The sequence below is a fragment of the Anopheles merus genome, chromosome 2R, assembly GCF_017562075.2.
Source record: "Anopheles merus strain MAF chromosome 2R, AmerM5.1, whole genome shotgun sequence".
NCBI lineage: Eukaryota > Metazoa > Arthropoda > Insecta > Diptera > Culicidae > Anopheles > Anopheles merus.
The window spans coordinates 1,854,055-1,877,141 of record NC_054082.1 but is presented as its reverse complement, the minus strand read 5'-3'; the positions used below and the strand labels follow the sequence as shown (position 1 = coordinate 1,877,141).

The following is a 23,087-nucleotide window of genomic DNA, read 5'->3' as shown; positions in this document are numbered from 1 at the left end:
ATGCCATCACCAGCAGCAACATCGGCAGCGACTGACCAATAGACCAAAACTCGTCCCATCAAACCCCAAAACGGTCCAACCGCCGCACGACTGTCACTAGCACTGAAAAAGCCATTCCAAAACTGACCAAACATTGGTCCTCCCGAATTTCGACCCCTATCCCACCGTTCGACAGGTATCGGGATCGCCCCTCTGCCGTAATTTGGCCGCTTTTCGCTTGTGTATGTGTGCGGTTTCCCCGCTGGTTTGACCGACAATCAGTCGTCGACCTTTTTTGCCAATTGCACCGGTCGGGGGAAGAGACGGCGACAGAAAAACCACAAACCTTCAACAAACTAGCAACAGGAATTCGTCATTCGAATGCATCGCCCTCCGGCACTCCATGGCCAGCTTCATCGCTTTCCCGGTTGCGGTCAGCGCCGGGTACGCTGTTTGTGACATTTTGACGCACACAAACATTAGGCCACACAACTGGAACCTCAATTTTCCATTTCTAGCCAGGCTCGGGAAGCCAACCGCGGGTAAAAGAGCTTCAAAAATAGTTTCATTAAGAGAGGTTTCCTTTAGCCACCAGGTGGCTATTTACGAATGGCTCTAGTTGAGGCAGCGTCGCATGGCTTGGTGACAAAACAGAAGGCAATCAATCGATACGTACACAAATGAAGGTATGTTTCTTTTCTCACTAAGCGCATCGGTAGTTGAAAAGCCGGAAATATCATTTCCCCAGCAGGCAAGAAATCGAGACATTTTCAAAGACATTCTTGTCACAAATGTAACACATACGTAAAAAGTCGTATACATTTTTAATGATCAACCCTTACTAATGAACGTGTCTGAGCGCGACACGCCATGTCCGTGCAGTTCTATTTGGAGAACCAACTTTTGCGTGACGCTCGTCTACATTCAATCGCGCGCTGTTCGTCTTGTAATAGAATATCCCACCAGCGCGGGGATGATCTTCCATTTTCCTTGCTGCTTTAAATTTGCTACGCTTCGATTACGTCAATCTGTTCTATTCTCAACAATATCGATCTTTTTGAGGCATGTTGTGATGGTTTCGAATATCGACTGTACCCCAAAAAAAAAATGCCCCGCAGACTTTGTGATAGAACGTAGCATTCGGTCGTCCAAATAAATACTCCTTCCACCTGCACCGCCACCATCAATTAGCATGGCCTTGCCACAGCCAAAGGCAAACACACAGGCAAAGAAATCAGTTCCTACACTCATTCTCTGATGTCAGCCATTTTGGCTTCGCATTACCCGCCCGATCTGGTTGCTCTTTGATCACGACCGCTCGTAGCAAATCTGGAACCACGCCAAAGGAGCGTACGGTTTACCGTTGACTTTCGACATTTGATCTTGAGCAAGCTTTTCGCCCGACAACGTGTTCGTCCGGTCGCTCTCTTTCCGTATGGCGTCCGCCCAATCCGCTCTGTTTCCCTTGCGTACGCTGTGTTTGCCCAACCGAGGCAAAATGCATCCTGCATTCTGTGTACACGCAAATACCGATTTCGGAATGAGTTTATCTGTTTGTCTGGCCATTGCTCAGTTTGATTCGCGTCTGTCTGCGGGTTTGCCCCGAAGCTGAGGAGGGTGGTGAGGGAAAGGAGTGGCGGTGAGGTTACCCCTCCTCTCTAAAGCTCTATTTACCCTTGATTCTTCGACGTGCTCAAACAATTCGATCCTCTTCCCAATGGACGCGCAGCTCGACGTGTGCATGGGTAATTCGATGTGCCACAGAGGGAAAATCGAATCCTTTCCGTTTCCCCCTTGCCATGTGAAGGTTTGTGTGTTTGTGTGTGTGAGTTTGATGGCCATCGGTAGTCAAAGTTCAGCATGCTTCCGCTCGAAACGGACAAGTTTTCATGTTTACATTTATCGACTGGAGTGCTCCGATCAAGCATTCCCGTATCCATATCCATCCGGACAACCTTAAGCGAAACGCTCCGGAGACCGATCGAAGGAAACTGCACGAAAATCGACCCGATTGTGTGGGAAAAGTTTTTTACGTGCTCACACACACACACACACACAAACTCTCTTTTTCTATTGTCATCCTGGTCTGGAGGAAATTTCCATATCAAGGCAACACAGGAAGAGAAGCAACAAAAAAGCGTAAAGAACAAACACAAAACCAACAAAGAGTAACTGTTAACAAGCTTGAAGTTGGAGTAGTGAGGCACGTACAGAAGGAAACAAACTCACACACACAAAAAACAGTCTTTCCAAGCTCGGTCGAGGCGACGTGCTTTACTCCGGATCGGAAAACGACAATAATCATTGTAAAGTGAAAGGGAACATTCCAAGCGGAGAGTTCCGTCTCCGCTCGAGTGCCCTGTATGAACGGCTCGGAATGCCAATCTGAGTACGGATTCTGAGCAGAAAAGGTCAAGAACAAAAACGAGCGGTGGCTTGTTTTCCGGGGTGCACAATGTACGAATTTAAGGTTGGATGGTTACCATTTTGCGTGCTCGTAACAAGTTTTCGCAGCCATTCGCAATGGTTGACATAATTCTGCATAATAATAAGAGTCGGCAAGCCTGCTTTTGACATCCTTTAAGCGTTCGTTATAATCTGTTACATTAGAAAATATGACCCCAATGGTGCGCTCCGTTCGCTCGCTTTGCACGCGGTGTGGCCGTTCCGTGCAAACAGCAAACTCCCCAAAGAGTAAACGCTGCGCAACCATTGCCCGTGGTACACCTTTCCCCTAACGTTTACCTAATCCCAACGCTATTGCCCCGGTTTGCTCGAGCCTCGCTTTCGGTCCATTAGCGGTGCGACTGCGAAGCGAGTGAGCGTGAGAGAGAGAGTTCAATGGTTCGATACAGTGATTGCTATTTACGAGTCACAAAACGCTCGTCATCTACCAATCATAAATCCGTTAAATCATCTTGCGCTCGAAGCAACGCCATGGACTCGTCGTGCTGAATCAGTAGCTGAACGAAATCAAAACACTGCACGCTGGCAGTCGTCAACGTGTGTGAAGCTTAGTGAACAGTGCAACGACCATCACTCGCACGGCTTACAGCGACTCACGTCACATTGAGCGTTCCTAATTCGTTCGTTGCACTTACGTTGCGCGCATCCCGGGATCGATGACATAATAAGGTGCAGCCGGGTACCGACTCGACTCCCTGTTGGCCACAAAGAAACAGCAAAACCGATGCTTCTCTGTGGCTGTGGCGCGGGCCCTCGCCTTTCTAACGAATCATTGTGTGGGTTGGAATTAAACTTTTCTTCGTGGATAGAAATTGAAATTGAATTCGAGGAAAAACAAACACATTTATCCGCTCACTCATCCACATATAGTCACACACGAAAAGGGAGAAATTGTGTTGTGACGTTGCACAAATGTGGCAGTGTTTGGAAGTGAAATGAACTGCTGCCGGGTAGGATGATTCGTCTCTTCACCAGCAGCGAAGGGTGTTTCATTTTTCGCAACGCAACGATAAGCCACACCACTACCTCCACCACCACCACCACCACAACTACCACCACTGCATCATAAAAGCAACAATCTGAACGTTTTCCGCAAACTCCAATCACGAATGGCACAAAAAACATACATCCCTTCCCATTTCCTTTCCCCCCCCCACACACACACACACGTGCAATACTCTGTCCGAATATGAAAAATGATCAACCGAAATCTGGTATGTTGCCTGCACCACGGCAGCCCGGAACCGGAAACCAGCGCCGGATAACACAGAAGGTCCTTTTCAGTAGTGCCATTTTTATCTTTCCCCCTTACCCATCCCCTTGGTCCATAGGAAATGTCTACATGTGCGAGTGTGTTAGTCAATCTATTCATTTGCTCTATCCCCGCCGAGCCGACCGACTCGTTCCGTTCGGTTCCGTCTTGCGAAATGCCCGGTTTGCACCGGAATTCATCATCCATTCATTTCTTACCCACTTTTCTCGTCTGCTCTCCTTCCCGATTGCTTCTCGTTGCAGTTTCGAAGGCGAAAATACTCGGCAACTCGGAGCTATTTATCAAAAGCGGAAGCGATATCAATCTCACATGTGTTGCACTGCAGTCGCCGGCGCCACCGTCCTTCATCTACTGGTACAAGGGCGGCCGGGTCGTTAATTACTCGCAGCGCGGCGGCATCAGCGTCCTGACGGAGCGGCAAACCAAAACCAGTAAATTAGTGATTGCGCGCGCCATGCCATCGGATTCCGGCAACTACACCTGTTCGCCGAGCAGCTCAGGTGAGTAGTCATAAAGCGAACATTTTGATGAATGATAAACGAGCGAACCAAAACAAAAAAAAACTGGGATGTTACTGGGTCTGCCATTTCAACGCCATGCTATGAATTATTTTTCAATATCCCTCTCCTCATCGCTCATTCTGTTTCTGGTGGGTTTCTGTGGGCCCACCACTGGTGGTGTTTGCAATTTAATGTCATCAAGGAAAGCGCTCCGAGTAATTTGCTTTCGAGAAGGATTAAGAGATTAAACGGTATTAAAAAAAAGTATTGGCCGTTGGCCAATGCTCATTTTAATGTCATCAGCGCTGCTCTGCCCTTGCTCTTCCCAGCTCTACTCATTATAGAAAAACCCCTGAAACGGGTTCAAAAGCCTTTAGTCCGAACAGAAAACTGCACACTTGACATTTATTGATGTGTTAAGTCAACGCATGACTAGATGAAAAGTTCTCAATGAAGAGTTAAAATCCAGCAAATAAATTCTCAACTCACAACTACGCATTCAGATTCACCTTGTACTTCCATAGCAACTTACGCTCAGACTCAGAAAACTGTTAATCACAATCACAATGCAGTTAAGTTACTCAACTGTTTCGTTTTACAAGAAACAAAGAACTAACTTTCCCCGCTGCCCGCTCCTGTTTCAGTTTTTTTGTTCACGGACCCGAAACTAACAAACACCCTCCCAAGAGTCGCTCCACGGCGACCGACCGCAGCCAACCAACCCGTAACCTAATTTCAAACCAAAACTCTACAAAACATGCGGTCGGGCCGGATAATTGGAGAGCAATGTGTAAAGTTAATTAGCATGTTCGACGAAAGTACGGAAGCCGATTGTTTGCTGGCCCGATTTGTAGCCGCCTGCCGCTCGGGAAGTGTGCTGCGGTCACGGAAAGGTCCTCCGCTTCAAGGATGTTGTTACCGTGATTCCCAACCAATCTCAGCCACAAACGCGCACACACACACACACACACACACACACACACACACACACACACACACACACACACACACACACACACACACACACACACAGAGACAGAAACCCACAGGAGAAAAAAACACTCTCACTGACTTTGCGATTGAGAAAGATTTGTGTGTGTGTATTCCACTCGCTGCTCCACTCTGTCCTCGGAATTCTGACACAACTGTTCACTCACTCACTCACTGACTAACAGGAAACCGGAAAAAGCGCAATCCTCAACAGATAGTAAGGTGTTGCCCGCCCATGAACAGATAAACTCGTTCCCACACTGACGCTGACTGTCTGTGTATGCCCGGTGCGGAAAGCGAAGCACAAACCTTCGGGTGAAAAGTTTAATCACGTAGTTGCTCCTTTTAATCACTTTCTAAAAATTGCTCATCTGCTAAATCGAACCACTGCTCGAAGGTCGACCGAACTCCACATCAAGCTAGGCACGCCGGCATCCGGCCAAACTGTGTTTGACTTCCTTGGAAAACTCAAATAGGGGTTGTTGTGCAGCCCAAACAGGCCACAGCGAAACACGGAAGGGAAGCAGCACGTGTGGCGTTGTAGCAGCAAATCCCATCCTTGCCTTGTCTGCGCACACTTCACGGAGCTGGGCAAAGTTGTGTGAATGTAAAATTTTAATGCCGAATACACCACGTACCACCTGGCCCGGGTGCTTACTATGGTGTGGCAGAGTGAGTGGAAATACCACCATGTGCGATGTTTTATTCTCCAAAAACAGTTTTCAAAAAGTGCTTTAAACTGTCAGCAGTTTAAGGGCGGAAGGTAGAACACGCAGGACGGCAGGCCGGCGAGCAGGTAACGACTTCGACATAAACGAGGCGGAAAGGCATAAAACAAGTACAATTGTTTCGTTTCGGCACGGGGGCAGGGAGAAAGAAAACGGCACAGCGAAATAACAGCCAGCCTATTATTGGCGTGTGCAAGCGCCCAACAAAGCGTAACTAGTTGCGCAAAAAGTAGAAAACGTATAAAAATGCCACTGGCACAGTAAAAGCCCAACACATCGATTGAATGGTAAAATATGTTTAATCTAATTTGTGTGTTATCATTCGCCCTTACCTTCGGCGCCGTCGCTGGGGCCGACGCATAAAAACAAGAGCCCTGCCGAGCCGATTTGACTAGGAGTGGAATTGTAATAAAAGTTTATAGACCGAAACGAAAGCGAACTTCTGCGTTTTCTCACCACTGCCAGGGCCTGCGTGGCCTATCGTTGCTGCCTCGTTCCATTCCCGGCTTGGTGCTGGCATGGTTTTTCTTTCTTGCCTCACCTTCTCACATCAATAATAGCACTTGGTCACGAAACGTTAAGCAGAGTGCGGCCAGCAGCACGGCACCATTCACGCGCGCGCGAACCAAAGTATGTCCTTCAGCTGTGGCTGGAGCGAGGGAAACACACAGTGGAAAATGCGAATTTTCTCCTGACTAACAAAAAAACAAAAGCCAATCGCTACCATCTCGAGGTGGGAGTGAACGTTGAAGCTAAACAGAACAGGCGTTGGAAGGGAAACAAAATGGCATTTGCGACACTTCATCGACGATCTGTTAATTGACGAAATGCGTCCCGATTTAGCGCTCAACAGTTAATGCTTATTTTATACGAATTTCACACAAATCACCTCGATTCTTCGGCTGACGTTGGCCATCGATCGAGCACACGGTTCCCTCTCTAAACAAACGGTCCCTTGATTGCATCGAACAACCGAACCCTCTTGCCTGCCGTACCGGTACGTACACAAGGGGGAATTGAAAAATGTTGGTCAAAAAGTGGAAAGCAATTAATTTCCCGCTTATCAACGGGCAGCAATCGCAAAAAGGAAAACCTCTGCTCTGTTCCGATGTTGGGTTGGGGATGAGAATCTTCGAACCGCACCCCGGTCTACTGCACACCCCCTCCCCACTCCGGAAATGAATCCGGTAAACTGCCTTCAGCATCGTGGGCGTCTCCGGGCACACCGAAACCATAAATTGCACAATAGCTTCGAAAAGGAACTCATTTTCAGCACGATTAGTACGATACCGGGTACCACTTCCGGCCGGGACCGTTCGGCAAATCCTGGCCAAAGCGGGCGCCGCCGTTGAACCGATCCTGCGGTTTGTTTCCGGGAAAAAAGAGGGACGCCCGCAAACCATCAATCGTACGCGCCATCGTACCGAACGAGGCCATAGGGCGCATCTATGTGTGTGTGTGTGTGTGTGTGTTTGAGTGGTAGTACGCAGGATATGTTGCCCCTCATGCTGCCCGATACCGATCGGGAAAGTGAAACACAATGTGTCCTTGCCCCACTGCTCCATCGCCCCGCGACGATGCAAAACGATTGCGAATGCGATTTAAAATTAACAGACCCTTACAAATTGTCTCGCACCGGAAGCGGGCGTGCTGTAATTTCATTTGGCAACAAATAAACCACCACCACTAGCAGCGGACTCTCGCTAAATCCCCCGGCGTCGGCAACAGGGCGAGAAGGATTGTAAAATATTCACCCAGACCTGTTTAGCATGGTTGAATCATGTGTGTTCCAATGAACGCAAGGGACCAGAGGGTTCGTTTACTCGTTTGCATCGATTTGCTACGTACGAGATTCATGCGATTAGGAACGAATTAATTCCATACGCTCTCCACCACGAAACCTCACCCAAAACCGAGGACGCCGATTTGATCGCCACTACGGTATGTATCTAGCGCTAATGGCCACTAAAAGTTGCAACACACACACACACACACACACACACACACACACACACACACACGAGGGAGGAAAAAATGACGCCGCATTCGATAGGCACATAATTTATGCTCGCCCGCGATTGCCGGTCCCTGATATCGTTAGGCGCGGGTAAAACAGGGACATCTATTTTACGCTACATAAATTTAACCGATTTTTACCAATCTCTAACCTCACTAAATGGGGACCCCCTTTTAACCGCAGAGTACGTTTAAAATATGCAACCAAAACCGCACGCAATAGTACGCAACAGCACCCTTGCGCGAGCGCACGCTTGTACCACTGCCACGTGCCTGAAGTAATTTCCCCCCTTTTTTTTTTGGCCTTGCCATTCTTGTTGATGTTTGGCATAAATTTACTTTTTATTATTCATTCATTAGCGACTGATGTTGCTGCTGGGGCGCTGTGCTGTGCTAAAGATCGAATCGAAAACGCCTTATCAAAAATGAGCCAACTTTCGCAGTAGTCCTTGGCGCACAAGTTGTCCTTCCGAAACCGCTGCACACAAAAAACCCCCAAACTGTTCCTTATCGCAGTTGTACGTGTTTTAGCACTTTGGCGCTATAAAACATGCTTTGAAATCGGGGTGGAGGGTGAAACAGAAACATAAACGGGAAGATGATGAGATGAAGACACACTCAAACTCACACACATTTCTACTTTTTCACTTTGCTGAGCAGGAATTGTGCGTTTGCAAACTGCTGCTGGCTTCTGTGGCGCCGCACAAAGACGATAAGCTTCGCCAAGTCAACGCGGTACAGCCGCGTCTGGGTGATGAATAATTATTACAACACTTGGGCAACACCACCACACTGGGTGGGTGGGAGGGAAATTATTTTAAGATTCTTAACCACCGCACACCACACTGACAGTTGAGCGCGTTGGCGATAGAGATAGTGTGAAAGATAAAACTTCCCCCTCCGCTCGCCCCCTCTCGCATCACCCCCAATTCCATGCGCCTTTTCATACGTGAAGTGGCTACGGCAAAGGTTATAAAGCCGACGCGCAAACAGCGCCAACTGACGACACTTCCCGAATGTTAGTGTTGCCACGTTGATAACAAAGCCACACACACACACACACACATGCACACCGACGGTTTAGGTGGGAGGGGGAGAGAACAGGATAAATGTTGCCCCGCCTGTGCCACCGCTCATTGTGTCGCGGTGTCTTGTCCTTTTTAATGAGCAAATAGGTATCGTTGGGATGGGTCGGATGGGGGTGGGGGGGGGGAAGAAGGAGTGAAATATATTTGCTCAGGAAATTATTCAAATTAATTTTACCACCTGCACGCTGCCAAGTCCACGGCAGCACTGACGCGACTTTTCTCGTGCCCACAACGCCCACAGCCCCATCTTGTCAGCGGTGGCTTCCCAGCCAGCCCAGCCGGTTATAAAACTACACCACAGCGATTATAACTCACCCCACACTCAACACCCACAGACACACACACACACACACACATTCCGCAGCGGCTTTCGCACAAACTTTCCATTTGAGTTCGCGCTTAGAAAGCTCGCGCCGCGTTGTTTAACGACACTGCTGCTGCTGCTGCTGATGTTCCGGCTGCGTTTTCCGGCTGCACCGCTGACAGGTCGGCGGTGGTCGCAGCAAGCCGATAGCTTCTTCGCCACCTGATGACAGTAGTCGCACAGCAACCAATAAACGCACACCAACGACGGCGTGGTGAAATTTATACCCGCACCCTCTCCCCAGCACCGTTTGTCGCGCTTGGCAGTGCACCGAAATGAAAAGTTTTATTCCATTAAATTCAATTTTCAATTTTCACCTACCCGCTCCCCCTCCTTGTTTAAGTGGGTCCGCGGAAAAAGGACGTTTTTTGTGTCAAAAGAAAACTATAAACGAACCTCGATGCTACGGGGAACATTTTCTGTTCCCTTTGCGTGTTTTTCTTTTTTTTGGGTGTTTCGTTCAAAAGTTTTCAATAAATTCAATTACCATCCACACGGTGACGCATCCATCGTATCGTTATAATCAAGTCGTTGCTAGTTTGTTTTCCATAGTTTCTCCTTCCCTAATGGACAAGCAGCAGCACGCACCGGGTGTCCGGGAAGCATGGGAAAGCCGAGCCGGTGGCACAAGAGCCACAAGAGCTTTTCCCTATCGAAGGAGAAGCGTGATCCGTACCGACATTTGCGCGACCAATTTTGCATTCGGGCAATAATTAAGTTATGAGTTACCTGCAGCGGCAGCATTTCCGAAAGCTTTCTCCATTTCTTTTTTCTCCCCCTGTTGTGTTGCTTCCTTTTGTTTCCATCACTTTGCGCTCCTCCATGTAGCGCGCACTGTGCAGCTGGGGTGAGTTTTGCCAATGGTCGTTTAAAATTTGCACTTCAGCTTTTCCATTCATTCCAGCTCGACTTCCCGCGAACCGTGCGCTTAGCGGCAGCTTTTTGGAAAGGCGGATTATATTGTGTACATAAAATATTCGCCTCCTGCTCGCCGAATCCTTAAGATGAGCAGGGACTAGTAAGAGAGAGAGAGAGAGAGAGATGGTTCCTTCTTCGTTGGAGAAGTTTATGTTAATGTTCGAAAATTCATGCGAAACTTCAGCCAGTGAAGGAAACTTACAATGTTTTTTTTTTTGCTTCTCTACCAAGAGTCCGGGGAGCTAGATTGGGTGGGGCCGGCAGCGGTGCGTTGTTAATGGAAAATATTATCGAAATGAATTCTATTCCTCCCGAGGAGCGGGGCAGCAACACGGAAGAGGGATGAGACGGACGTGCACCAAATTCGAAAGATGGACGGGAACGATCAGCCAAAAATTCCAAGCCAAACAATTCCATCTATTATACTGATTTTGATGGATGTTTATCATTTGCTATGCCATCGATCCGTCATAATTGGTGTAGGAGAAACAGGACCTGCGAGCGGACACGTGTTCTTACGAGCGCCAGGCGGTCCAACAGTTTTAAGTGATTGAGCGTTTTATTCCTCTCAAACCGTTGCGCTGTTTACATCGCGACAGCTTTAACGGCTCTGCAAAGGAAGCATCTTCTTAACGCCCCGAGTTGTGGTAACAATGAAGCAACAGTGCATTGCAAACAAAACATCGCACCCTCGTTGGTGACCCCATTTTGTCAAGGCTTGTCATCACACACCGACAAAAGGGAAAGAATAGACAACATCAAAGCGCGTTAGCCGAGGCAAATATCAAGGCAACGCTTCTTCGAAAATAGTTTAAGCAACTACTCTCCCGCTAAGTTTCCATTACCTCCTACCTAGCAGGAGTGACCAGTGCTGCTGTTGGTTGTTAGTTGCAAAGAAAGGCACACTTCCGGCGGATCTTTCGCGGAACAAAAGATCATTACTGACGCTCATTCTAAGGCCTGAAATATTAGTGAAACGTGTGGTGGAATATTCGGCATCCGCTGCTGTGTCCAAGGACCTTGCAATCCAATCTGGACCAAGGGCCTTCTCGACGACCTCCCTGCACGTAAGTAGAGCAAAACGTGCGGTCTTGCGTGGGGAGGTGTCGAAGGATTTTCGTTGAGGAGGACGAAGCAGCTGTATGAGATGAACGCGAGCCACGAGAACCGAAGTGCCTCCCGGTGGTTATTCAAATGATACGCATACAACCACATACACAAACACAGACACATATTTCAGTAAGCCCAAAGCCTCCGGAGAAAGCAACTCCATGCAAAGCGCTGCACACGATGCAAAAGAACAGAACAGACTAAAAAGATAAAAGCCTTGCGGGAAAGGCCCTGAACGTTCCAGATTGTGGCCCTTCTTCATCGTGCCCTCCCTCCCTGCCCATCGCCCCTTATCGGAGTGTTGTGCAAAGGATGGGTCTGTCCCGCCCTGGTTCTCGTACGAATTTGTTCCCGCGTGCTATCAGGTTCGCTCTGTTTGCTCGTGTCCCTGAGGCTGCCGGGCCACACTGCCGGCATTCAAGTGTGTTACTTTCGTACTTTTTTTCCCTCTCGTTTTGTTCGTTCGTTCGTCCCTGTTACGACCGCTTTCTGGGAACCATGTGCGCTGCATTCCAGCGGCTCCAGCCTCGGTTTCCAATGTTTGCTCTGGCCGGTGGGGGTTGGGGGTGTTCCGCCAGCCTTCGCAAACGACACCTGCAGCCGGTTCGCGTCATCGTGACATGCGATACTTTCGCCTGCAAGCGTCCCGACCGGACGAAACAAAAAAGCAAGATCACACAAAAAGCGAGCGAGCGCTTTTATTTTCGCTCCTTTTCGCTACACTGCTGGGTGCTGGTGAGAGTGTCCAAGCTGCGCCGTTGGAAGCGACGGGGGATGCTGCCGGGGGCCGTCACTGTGCCACACCTGGTGAAACAGGCCCATCGCATCAGTTGACCCGGAACGGCGCAGTACTATCAGCTTTCATTATTCATATCACTCCTTCCCGAGGCACTGAGTACATTTACACACAGACACACACACTCAAACCCTGCTCCAAGTGGCAGAGTGAGGGGAGGATTGGGAGCAACGGGTGCCCACGATGGACGCACGTTCCCACGTACGCAATCGTTGGACACACGGCGCACAAAGTGCCGAGTGTCACGTTCTGTAGAATGTTTAATTTAAAACTGGAGTATAAACGATGAATATTAATTCCCTCGCATCTTTCCCTTCCCTCACTCTGTTTCCCTCCCTCTCTATGGACCTTCGGAAGGGATGGTTCCGCGATTCCATTGTGTAGCGCTATGAGAGAGGACAAAAAAACGCACAACTCCCTAAGAATCTTCCTGTAGTTGCTTGATGCTATGCTTGATGCTCACTCCCCCCAACACCCGAAGGTGATCATGAAGAAGCAGCACTCGACGACGTGTACGACCGCAGTGACAATTGCGAAGGGATGCTGTGCCACGTGCCCACCCTGCCGTCTCGGTTTTCCATCAAAAGCAAGCAAAAAAAGGGGTAAACTAACCTCCATCACGCCTCGGAGCTCGGTCTCGCCAATGGTCTCGTGCCGACGTGGAATAATTAAGGGTGCGGAAAAAACGGCGCACCACCGCGCACCAGATAAAAGGTGGCCAATTTTTGCGTTTATTTGCCCCGCTCGCAGGGACCATGCCCACAGCGCCACTGGGTGGGAAAATGGAATCGTTTCGCAAATACGCTCGAGTTGTTTTGCATCAAGAAACGTGCACTACGAACGTTTGGGCGTTCGAAGAAGGAGGAAGCAGTTGTGAAATGCATGCAAGGGGAACAGGGCACATACATGTCGACACCGGACACCCGGTACGGGTCCCCGGGCAGCATAGGAACAGCGCCGAACCGAAGCAGCTAATTAGAATGTAAATGAAACGAAATGAAAATGAAATTGATAAGCGAAATGAGCCGATTCGTATGAATATGGGTTGGTGGATCATGAAAATGGCAGCATTTGCCATTACTGTTGGTGGGCCGGTACGGAGAGGGGAGGGGGGGAGCTGGAGACAGTACTGGCCCCGTTGGCGCCCTCTTCGTTTAAATGATTTTAAGGCACCGCCAAGAGTGTCTCTTTCAGCACAATTAGCTTATCTAATTGCGTCTAACTCTAGGCTAAAACGTGGTGTGAACCAATTCTAGCTAAACAGGCCCTCGTGCCGCCCTACTTCAAAGCCTGCTCCAAGCCAAATGTAACGTCTCATACCCCCGTTGCTCTACCAACCAGGGCCCGAAGGGAAGCTGTTTCGTTTACCAAACACCTGTAATTTGGCGAAGAAAAATACCTGATCAGTGTATGAAATCTTCTCCCGCAAGCAGGCAAACAAGAGCATTAACCACCACCACCACCATCAAGGGTGCCGGTTCAAAGACTCTGTTGTTTCATTATGCATAAAGGGTGACCCTCTTTTTTGCCCACTAACCCCAAAGCACCAGCGACAAGCGTAACAGCGCATGGAAAAGCAAAAACGCCACTACCTTATCTATCTTATTTTAAGGAGTTTAATCATTTTTTCCCCACTCAGTATGAAAGAAAACATATTTTTGTGTGGGATCACAGACATAGAGAGCAACCAGCGACAAAAAAAAAACAGAATCCAGGTCCAAACCCACAGTCCACATTTCTATAACCGACCCAAGACCGACCCACTGCACCTTTATAATCCCACCGGGCATTGGGTGCGAGAATAGTAATGGACTTTTAAAGGGCACACTGGGCAGCGTTCCCTTTTGTTTTTATTTCGCTCCACTTTTTGCTCCGAAAGATCCATTTTGCCGTTTTCCTCTATAGCTCTTTGAGCTAAAAACCAAAAAAAAAATTGTGCGTGTCAGCTGGCATCACCATAAACCCTCGTTACTACGCACACCCACCGGATCATTTCGCAATCAGTGTGCTGTCCCCAGGCGGGAGGGATTGGTCCGGTTTTTTTTTTAATCGGTTTTGCATCTTGCCTCGAAATGGAAATGGTGCGTGCCCAATGTGCCGACGGTGATTTGTCCGATGCGCATTTACTCCTTGTATGTGTGTGTGTGTATCCCTTCTACATTGTGTTTGCTACATCCTTTTTTTGGTTTGTGGATTCCAAGCAAAAAAATCAGTCGAACTGCTGCCGCTGGTCTCCAGTTTCGCTCGAGCAAATAAACTCATCCGATCCTAAATTGCCGATGAACGGATGCAAATGTAAATATCCTGTCGCCGAGGAAGATGGCGAGGAAGGGCAAGAAAAGCACTCACACTTACACACACACTGCTGAAAAAAGACTGCTGCAACTGTCCTTCTTCTATTTGCCTTTCCAGCACAGTGCATTTGAATTTCAAGCTCATGAATAAAACACTTGCTCACGATGCTCCTTCTCTGCTGCTGCCGCTGCTACTTTCGATGCGAACCGCTCGACAAATGGAGCCCAAATGGAGTCTCGTGTCCTATTTTTTCTTCCACACCCAACTTGATGAGTCGTTTTTCGCAGCACCCCAAGGCAAGTGTTGCACAGCCAAGGCCTGAATGCATTTGCGTATCACTTTTTTTCTTTCTTTCTCTGTGTGTGAGTGTGTGTGTGTGTGTGTGTGTGATTAAATTACCACTATCCAGATCCGGATCGGCCAAAAGGGAACTGCCGCCGGCCACCAACCAATCCCATGTTTTGCCATTTAATCTGACGACCGAACATCGAATGTTAAGTCCGATAACAATTAGTATGATAATGTGGCATAAATCGCACCGCTAGTTGTGATTTGCATCAAACCGGCGGGGCCTTCACTTCCCTCCCGCCGGGGCCGGGCAATAATGAGTAATGAATTTTATACAGCATTCCTCCTTCCCGCACACTGCAGCCAGCGCCTGAATGCTGATTAAATTTCAATTCCAGCCGAGCGATCGAGCGAATTGTCAACCAATTTACACTCCCCGAATTACTTGCCACCATGCATGCACGGCGGCTTTAAGTTTGAATCGTAGCTAGGTGTTGGTGGCGTCACTGGCCAGACCAGGGCAGGATCGGCCGCTCTGCTAATCCCACCAAATTGACCCCGCCTCACCAGCAAGGTTTGATGAGTTATTAACAACGGTTCATTTGCTCGAACAAATGCCTAACCTCCTGCACAATATTAACCAACAGTCTCTGTCTCTCTCACTCTCTCTCTCTTTCTCTCCCCGCAGACTCCGCCAGCGTTGTGGTGCACGTCATCAATGGGGAGCAGCCAGCCGCAATGCAGCACGGCAACAGTAGCGCTAATAGCGTTTTAATAAATAATCGCAGCTTTAGCCACCGCGGCCACGGGCCGCTCGACCGATGGTTGGCCTACCTGGGCGGGAGTAAAAATTTAATATTATCATTAGCGTCGACCGGGCTGTGCTGGCTGGTAAAATCGATCAGCAGCCCGTTAGGTGGCACCGGCAGGTGATTTACGGCGTAAAAACCCTCGCCGTGATGTGGAGACGCACTCCAATGTTTGTCGGGCGACAGCGGCAGTCGGCCAGCAGGATGACGCAGTCTGGCCCCATCCGGAATGGATATCATGTGTACATTTATAGTTAGAAGAAATCTAGTCCTAAGAAAAGCAGTATGGCGAGTGGCAAACGTTGTTCAATGTCAGCAATGTGTCCTCCCCGAAACCACCAAACAGTAACCGAGCGGTGCATCAACTTGGCAGCAGGTCTGTGACCCATTTCGCAGTAATCAGATCGGATCCATTTGCGTTGCCAACCCATCAAACATGCCCCAGCTGTAACGATACACAGGGCACCGGAATGCAGTCATCTCAAACCAATTCCAAACTCCGATTGCAAATGTAAATAATCCATTAGCCGTTACAATTACAACGCCCAAACACACTCACACACACATACGAACCGTAATGGAACGCGGCCAGCATCGACGCGCCATGCATCTTGCATGTTACCGAGCTCTTTGCATAGCAACCAGACAGATCGCACGGACACCGCAGCCTACTATGCCAAAGACACCTGTTCCACCGCACACACACTCACACCGCTACCACATCTCATTAACCTGCTCTCTCACCTTTGACCGTACCGCGGGCAGTGGCCGGGAAAATGGCTGCCATCGGGACACAATACAATCCCCACAATGTAAATACAATGGCTGTCCAGTGTTTGAGCGCAAAACGGATGTACGTCACGGCATTAGCGCCAAAGCGAAGAAAGATGTATGAAACAGTAGCTTGGAGGTGCATTGAGGTACCGAGGTACCGAGCGTAGCATAAGACTTGTTATCATTAGCTGAAAACTCCCTCTACCCCAATCCAAAGCAAAACAGCCCTTCACGAGACTCGTTTCAGAGGCGAATCAAATGAATGAGTGGTCTCTAGCGTTAAAAGTGGTAATGTTATCATTTTGTCCCCCCAACCATCCATCCACCCTTCATGTTCGCTCGCCGGATGACGCTTTAAGGACACAACAACACAACCGGACATTCATCATGAGGTTTTTGTTTCACCAGCTTCGCCATAGTCTTCCCGCTGAAGCACAAAGCGCCGTCAGAGCCGTCTCTGGCATCCTACAGGATCTTCACTTGCCATCACCACCACCACCAACGCCAATTCAAACAGACACTCTCACCGTGCGTCATCTTTGTGCAATACATATATACGATTTTACTGTACGTAATGATGTTGCATAGACTCAAATAAATTGATGATTTCTTTTCTACGAATCTCGGAGCGGTTACGGTTCGCTTTCTTTTCTCGTTACGACCTTTTGTTTGTACTGTCGAGTACAGAACTCCATTTGTGGCTCCTCTGCTGCTACACACGTGCCGAAAGAAAGTGGCGAGAGGGATTGCGATGCGAGTGAGATAACAGGTAAGTGGGTTCTTTGAAAGTCTGCAATTCCAATTAACTTCTTTGCACAATATCCATCGCATGTTGGTACAGGAATCTGTGTACATCAAACAAAGCGCAAGCGGTGCAGCGAGGGGCAGCGATGAATAAATTGGTTCGTTTGTTGCTTGTGCGTTTGGTAGGTACGAGCTAGTAATAACGTACCAACAAGGTAGTAAACGATCATGCGATTTAATGCAGAAATATTCGTAGTAACTTACAGCCGGTAATGGACTTAACAGTTCGACTTTAATCAATTTGACTATCCCAGATGAGAGTCGAACACTCAATTTCTTGTCCAAAATCAGCGCATCTTCAATTAGATCACTTAGCTCCCTTTTCAGGACATCAAAACTGATGAAAGTTTTAAGTATCTTTCCAGCAAAATTAAGATACCCTCATCAGTTTTGGACGAGATCCTGGCTAAAAAGACGTTTCTTAGTATTGTGATGAGTGTGATTGTACCGTGAATTTCCCAAATCATTTCTGCAAACTCATTCCTTTGCATCTTACTGGTGTGGGATTGCAAAACAGTTCAATAATCGTTCAATTCAAAACAAAGCTCTTCCAGGAAAAGTCTTCGTATTTAAGTGAAACACTGATTCCTACTCAGCTAATCGAACAGATTATCCCCGCATTGGCTACCGCCAGGTGTAAGCCCACGAACAACCGAACTAACCGAACCGAGTGTAATGAATCGAAAAGTTCTGGCGCTTCGCCGCCTCTCCCTCAACGACCGATTGTGCTGGACTCGGTGTGTATTGACCGGGTCCCCGTGATTAGCCGGGCATAATGTGAAATGTAGTTCGTTCCGCTTTGATCAGCGGGGATTAGTACAGTAAGCCCCCGTCTTCCTAACACCCAGCGAAAGCCACCGCACGAATCGGTGGGTCAATGTGCACATGTACTTCCTAACGATTAATGCAAATTATTACAATTATTCCATGAGCACGGGGAACCGATCCACCCTCATTCGACCTGCTATGCAACGCAGAACCTGGTATTTCCATTGCCTGGAAATTATCGAATTTCGACTCGAATGCTACACCGGTCCTCCCTAATGACCGTGGCGTACACTACGGGGAGTAGAGGATTATGCCCCCCCCCCCTCATGCCCCCATAAAACAACAAATAGTACAACACATCTATGAGAGCACGGGTGGGCAAGAAAAACAAAAGCAAACCAAGCGACCAGAGCAATCAGTTCCGAAAGCTCCGTTGCATGAGCGCCCGCCCTCCCCGTATGCATAAATTATGCCAGCAGAAATTGAAATTTTCCCAATTCCCACTACCCCACCTGCCTTCCTCTCGGCCATCCTGTTGGAACTCAATGAAGAGGCGTTCGGTGAGGCGTATGTACGGAAAAGGTAACAACCGAATTAAATTCGTAACAAGCTAATTTGATGTTCATTTTCGAATGCCAATCCTTGGGGTGGAGGGTGGGCTCTCTCGTCATCGGATTACGACCTGGCACTGGTGGCACGAAAGTGATACCACGACACACGCGCCCCCGCACTATCCTTTCGCCGGGTGGAGGTGGACGGGGGTTTCGGGGTGTTTGGACCACCATCATCTCCACCGCCGTGACCACTGCAATTAGGTTGCGCGTTGGGTGGCCGATTTCCGATTGCACTTTGATGCACGTCCTTCCGTGGTCTTGTTTTCGCCACACTCAGCCCAACCACACACACACACACACACACACACACACACACACACACACACACAGAGGCGGAGAGTGATACGAATACGTTATTCATGGTGCAATGAAACAGTAATCGTAGCTGATTCTGGATGGAGTTGGCCTCGGCTCGTGATGTCGATGTTAACCCGGCTAAATAACGAATGCATCAGCCCAAGCGACAGTGAGTGGATGTGGTGGGCGGCATTGATTGAAACGATGGTTAAACCTATTAAACGATAAAAGTTTTAAAAATATTTTCAAAATGTTGTATAAAAACAACGATTCCCTTTTCTATATTCCACCCGGACAAACGGAACTCCTGTACCATACCATGTAGCCCGCAAGCCAATGATGACACTCGCCCGGCAGACCTGTTGGACTAGCAAGGGGAGTGAAATTAAAATAATTATGTTAGCGGGCAAATAAATTATTGGTAATATTAATGAACATTTATTCCGCCGTGCCAAACGCGATTGTGCACACGACACCCGGGCCCGAACCAAATAATGCGTGGCGCGAGCAGGGAGATGGATAATGATGATGGAATAATTTAGTATATTTGGCCTTTTCATTTCATTGCTCGGTTTGAGGGAAACCGAGGACGGCAGTTCCACAGCTGCTCATTTCAATTGCCACACGAGTCTTTCTGCGTAGCTGGCCAAAACTATTTATGTGCCTTGTTTTGTTTTTCTACACCGTGCTGAGAGCGGGATGGGAGTTAGTTTTGCCCACCAATTAGGAGACATATCGCGTGTTTTTCAATGTTTTATGACTATTGATCATCGCCCGCCTGTTCTCCTGCAAACAGAATGGGTTTATACCTCGAACGCGAAGGCCCTCCCTGTACGGCCCTTCGAAAGCAAGTCAAAATCTCACTTAATCAGCGCTAAAACAATTCCAATTCAATCCTATCACAGTTGATGACACACTTCCCTTTTTATTTGATACCAGCATACTGATGAGAACGAGGCCACTCCACTCCGGAGTTAGTGTAATAATTAATTAGATGCATTCCCGTCTGCTGAATGTTAGACTTCCATCCATCCACACACACACACACGTTGATGAGCTAGTGCGTGCAAATTCCAACAGACACACACACACGCTACGTGCACTACCGCCTGATGCGTATTACCGACATTAGTCACGGTGTCCGCTTTTTCCAACAGATGAACCCCCATCGGATGAGTTTTTGCAGAAATCAGACTGCTGCAAACGTAGCTGCATATTTGCAAAAACGTCAATTGCAGTGCACCCGAAACAGCATAATATAATTAACCGATTCAATTCGATTAATTCAAATGTGGGTTCTGATTGCGAGCGGGGTGCGCTTTTCGCAAAAAGCTTAAAGTTTCTCAATTAAACTGAAGCGAAATTAAAGCGTAATTGAAGTCGTTTTTTTTTGTAATCCCGTTAGAACCAATTAGAGAAGTTTAAAAACATAGCGACAACTTAATGTTGCATACAATGTGCATTTGCCGTTTTACATCGTTGTGCATTTTAACGTTACTTCTTTGCCACCCCACGGGATTTTTGGCCGCAACTGGGCCAACCGAGAGGGTTGGTTGAGCCGAAAGGCTAAAGTAACAAATCCCTGAAAACGTTTGCAAAACCAAAATACGCTGCAATAATTCATTTCCCATGTCGAAAGTACGATTTGCGTTTTGGATTTGGCATGGGAGAAAGAGAACAGAAAACAAAACCAAACACAACTCCCAACTCGGTGTGGCACATATTTTGGACACCTTATCGAGAACGCCAAATAAACACAAATTGTGTATGATTTGCTACTTTTGGCTGTACAATCTTGATAATAACGTTGTTATTTCTCCGTCCGCCCGTCTGTCCGTTGTCCGCACCGACAACAACAACAACAACAACAGCAAAAATCCCACCGTTTGAGTTCTACCGGCTACGCCAAACAACGCGAACGGGACAAACCAACCAAGAGGAACGAACAACAGACAGCCAGCGCGCCAGCAGCAAACCAAAACACCAAAATCATTCATCAAGATGATGTATGAAGCAATTAAAAATTTAATCGTTTTACCCACGTTCCTTCACGGTGCACCGGGACGTTCTTACAGCAAACGGCCCGCCCATGTCCTTTTGTCAAGCCGTTAGTTTGCCAAACCGCCGCGCGCCGTGGCTCTCCATTAGACCGGCCACAGTACCTTCCGATGACCATTGTACGCGCGGGTGTGTGTGTGAGATAGAGAGAGAAACAGAGAAAGAGAGAGAGAGAGAGAGAGGCGCCCATCTGCAAGCTAAAAATCTAATTTCAAACTCGCAAGTGCAGTATGCACGCGGCAAGATGCAGCCCGGTTGAAAGAAACACAACCCGGCGGACTGGGCTGGGTGGGGTAAATTTATTCAAAACAGTTTAAAACGACATGATTTATCTGGAAGCGCGGGGTGCTGTCGAGTAAAACCAACAGCAACTGAAAACGAAAAAAAAACTCCATAAGCCTCACCGGTTTCGACCTCGACCCGTTTCGTTTTCGTTTGAAGAAACACAAATAGAGTCGGTCTGTTTGATTAGCGACCGCTTTTGCTCATTTGCTCACCCAGCAAACGATCTGCATTACACACGCACACACAGTCACGGATACAAAGGAAAACATTTTCCAAAAGTACGAGCGCCAGCAATGGAGCCTTTCGGTTGGCCATGTTACGGTCTGCCGTCCTCTCGCCGGGGACAAACGACCATTTAGAGCGGTGCGGCAAAAAGGAGCAAAAGGGATGCAAAAAAAAACAACCTTATAAAAGCATGTGGTGCTTCTCTGTGTACGTACCTGTAAAATGGCAGACTTGCACAAAATCCAAACGAACTTTATGTAGCTTACGATTGCAATTATCCTGAAGGAGAATTAATGATGCCGTGTAGGAATTTAGCAGCAGCAGCAGCACCAATGGAGGGACGACCACGGTGTACACCGTGGGACCAACGAACGCCCGAGGTAAATGACACTTAAAACGGGAATGAACATTCCTTAAACGGGAATGAACCAGTGTTGACAGGTCACTCTAGATGTCTCTGGCTGCTCTGGCTCCCCGTTGTCATGGTTACAGCAGCAAACGGCTCCCATTGCATCTCGGCTAGCAAGGTACAAGGTTGTTTCAAGGGCTTCTTAGCATGAAAAAAGTAAGCTGCCCACCCTCTGGACGAAACGCGCTGTCAAGGTACGCGGCGACTGCAACCCTACAGCTGGTCAGCAAATCCTTCCTGCGTTCTTCTGCATTCTGTGCGAGTTTCAGGCGAACGTCAGGCAAAAACTCTGCCATCTCAAACAGGAAAAAGTGTACAACAACACCACCACCGCCAACAGAGAAAGCGGCGTGTACAGGATGCAATTCCTGTTTATTTGGTTTGCCATGTTTGCTCGTGCACGGGTGGCGGCGGTGGCGGAGTCGGTGGCCCCGAGGTTGGTTGGTGTTTAAAAAAGATACCATAAAACATCAACGCGTGGCCTCGCTTCTCCGTCTTCGTTCGGACGCGGTGGTTCGTCTCGTGTTTTTCGGAAGGCTCATTTTCACCAGAATCCGAAACCGCTGTACCGGTGGCTTTGTGCGTCCCCGGGTTTGTTGCTTGGAAGAGATTAAACCTAACCGTGAAATTCCCCCGTCCTGCCCAGCGATAAGCCTCAAGGAAGCTTAACAGTAATCAGTTAATGGAACGCGAAAACTTTACTCGCCCAGCAGCGTCAGCCCCTTGCGCCCGTGCCACAACCACAAGCCGAGGCTTCCGAAATGGCTTCTCCGAATTTTCAACCACCACCATCCGCCCAACTCCTGACAGGCCTGTTTTGGTTTCACAATCCATCTTTCGGGGTTTCACGGTACAGCACATCAAGAAACATTGCATATCAAATAAATGTTTGCCGAAAGAATGCATCCTGAAAACTGAAAACAACAAACACGTGAAAAGTAAATGCGGTGTAACGAAAGAAAAAACGAAAAAAAAACATGCAATACTTACCACCAACATGGAAGAAAGAGGATTCGTTCGTTCGTTTTCTTTCCTTGAGCAAACGCACATTCAAACGCAACACGTCCACAATCGCTTTTATGCTCATGTACTTGTCTTTTCCAACGCGCGCGCGATCTACACACTGCAAAAAATAGTCCGCCACCTTTCGGGAACAGGGGTTTATTTTCACCACGTGCCATACATGGGAGGATGCTACAAGAGAGATGAGTCTGCGGGCTCTCTCTACATATG

General features: G+C 48.2%; 1 protein-coding gene across 1 annotated transcript in view; it reads left to right on the top strand.

Moving 5' to 3' along the window:
- LOC121588525 (protein sidekick-1-like) overlaps positions 1–17,014 on the top strand; it is a 47,925-nt gene extending 30,911 nt beyond the window's left edge. The window contains exons 4-5 of the mRNA XM_041906567.1: positions 3,961–4,218; positions 15,500–17,014. Coding sequence (XP_041762501.1) covers positions 3,961–4,218; positions 15,500–15,744 — 503 coding nt within the window. The 3' untranslated portion in view covers positions 15,745–17,014. The remainder of the gene's footprint in view (positions 1–3,960; positions 4,219–15,499) is intronic.
- The last annotated feature ends 6,073 nt before the right edge of the window (positions 17,015–23,087 follow it).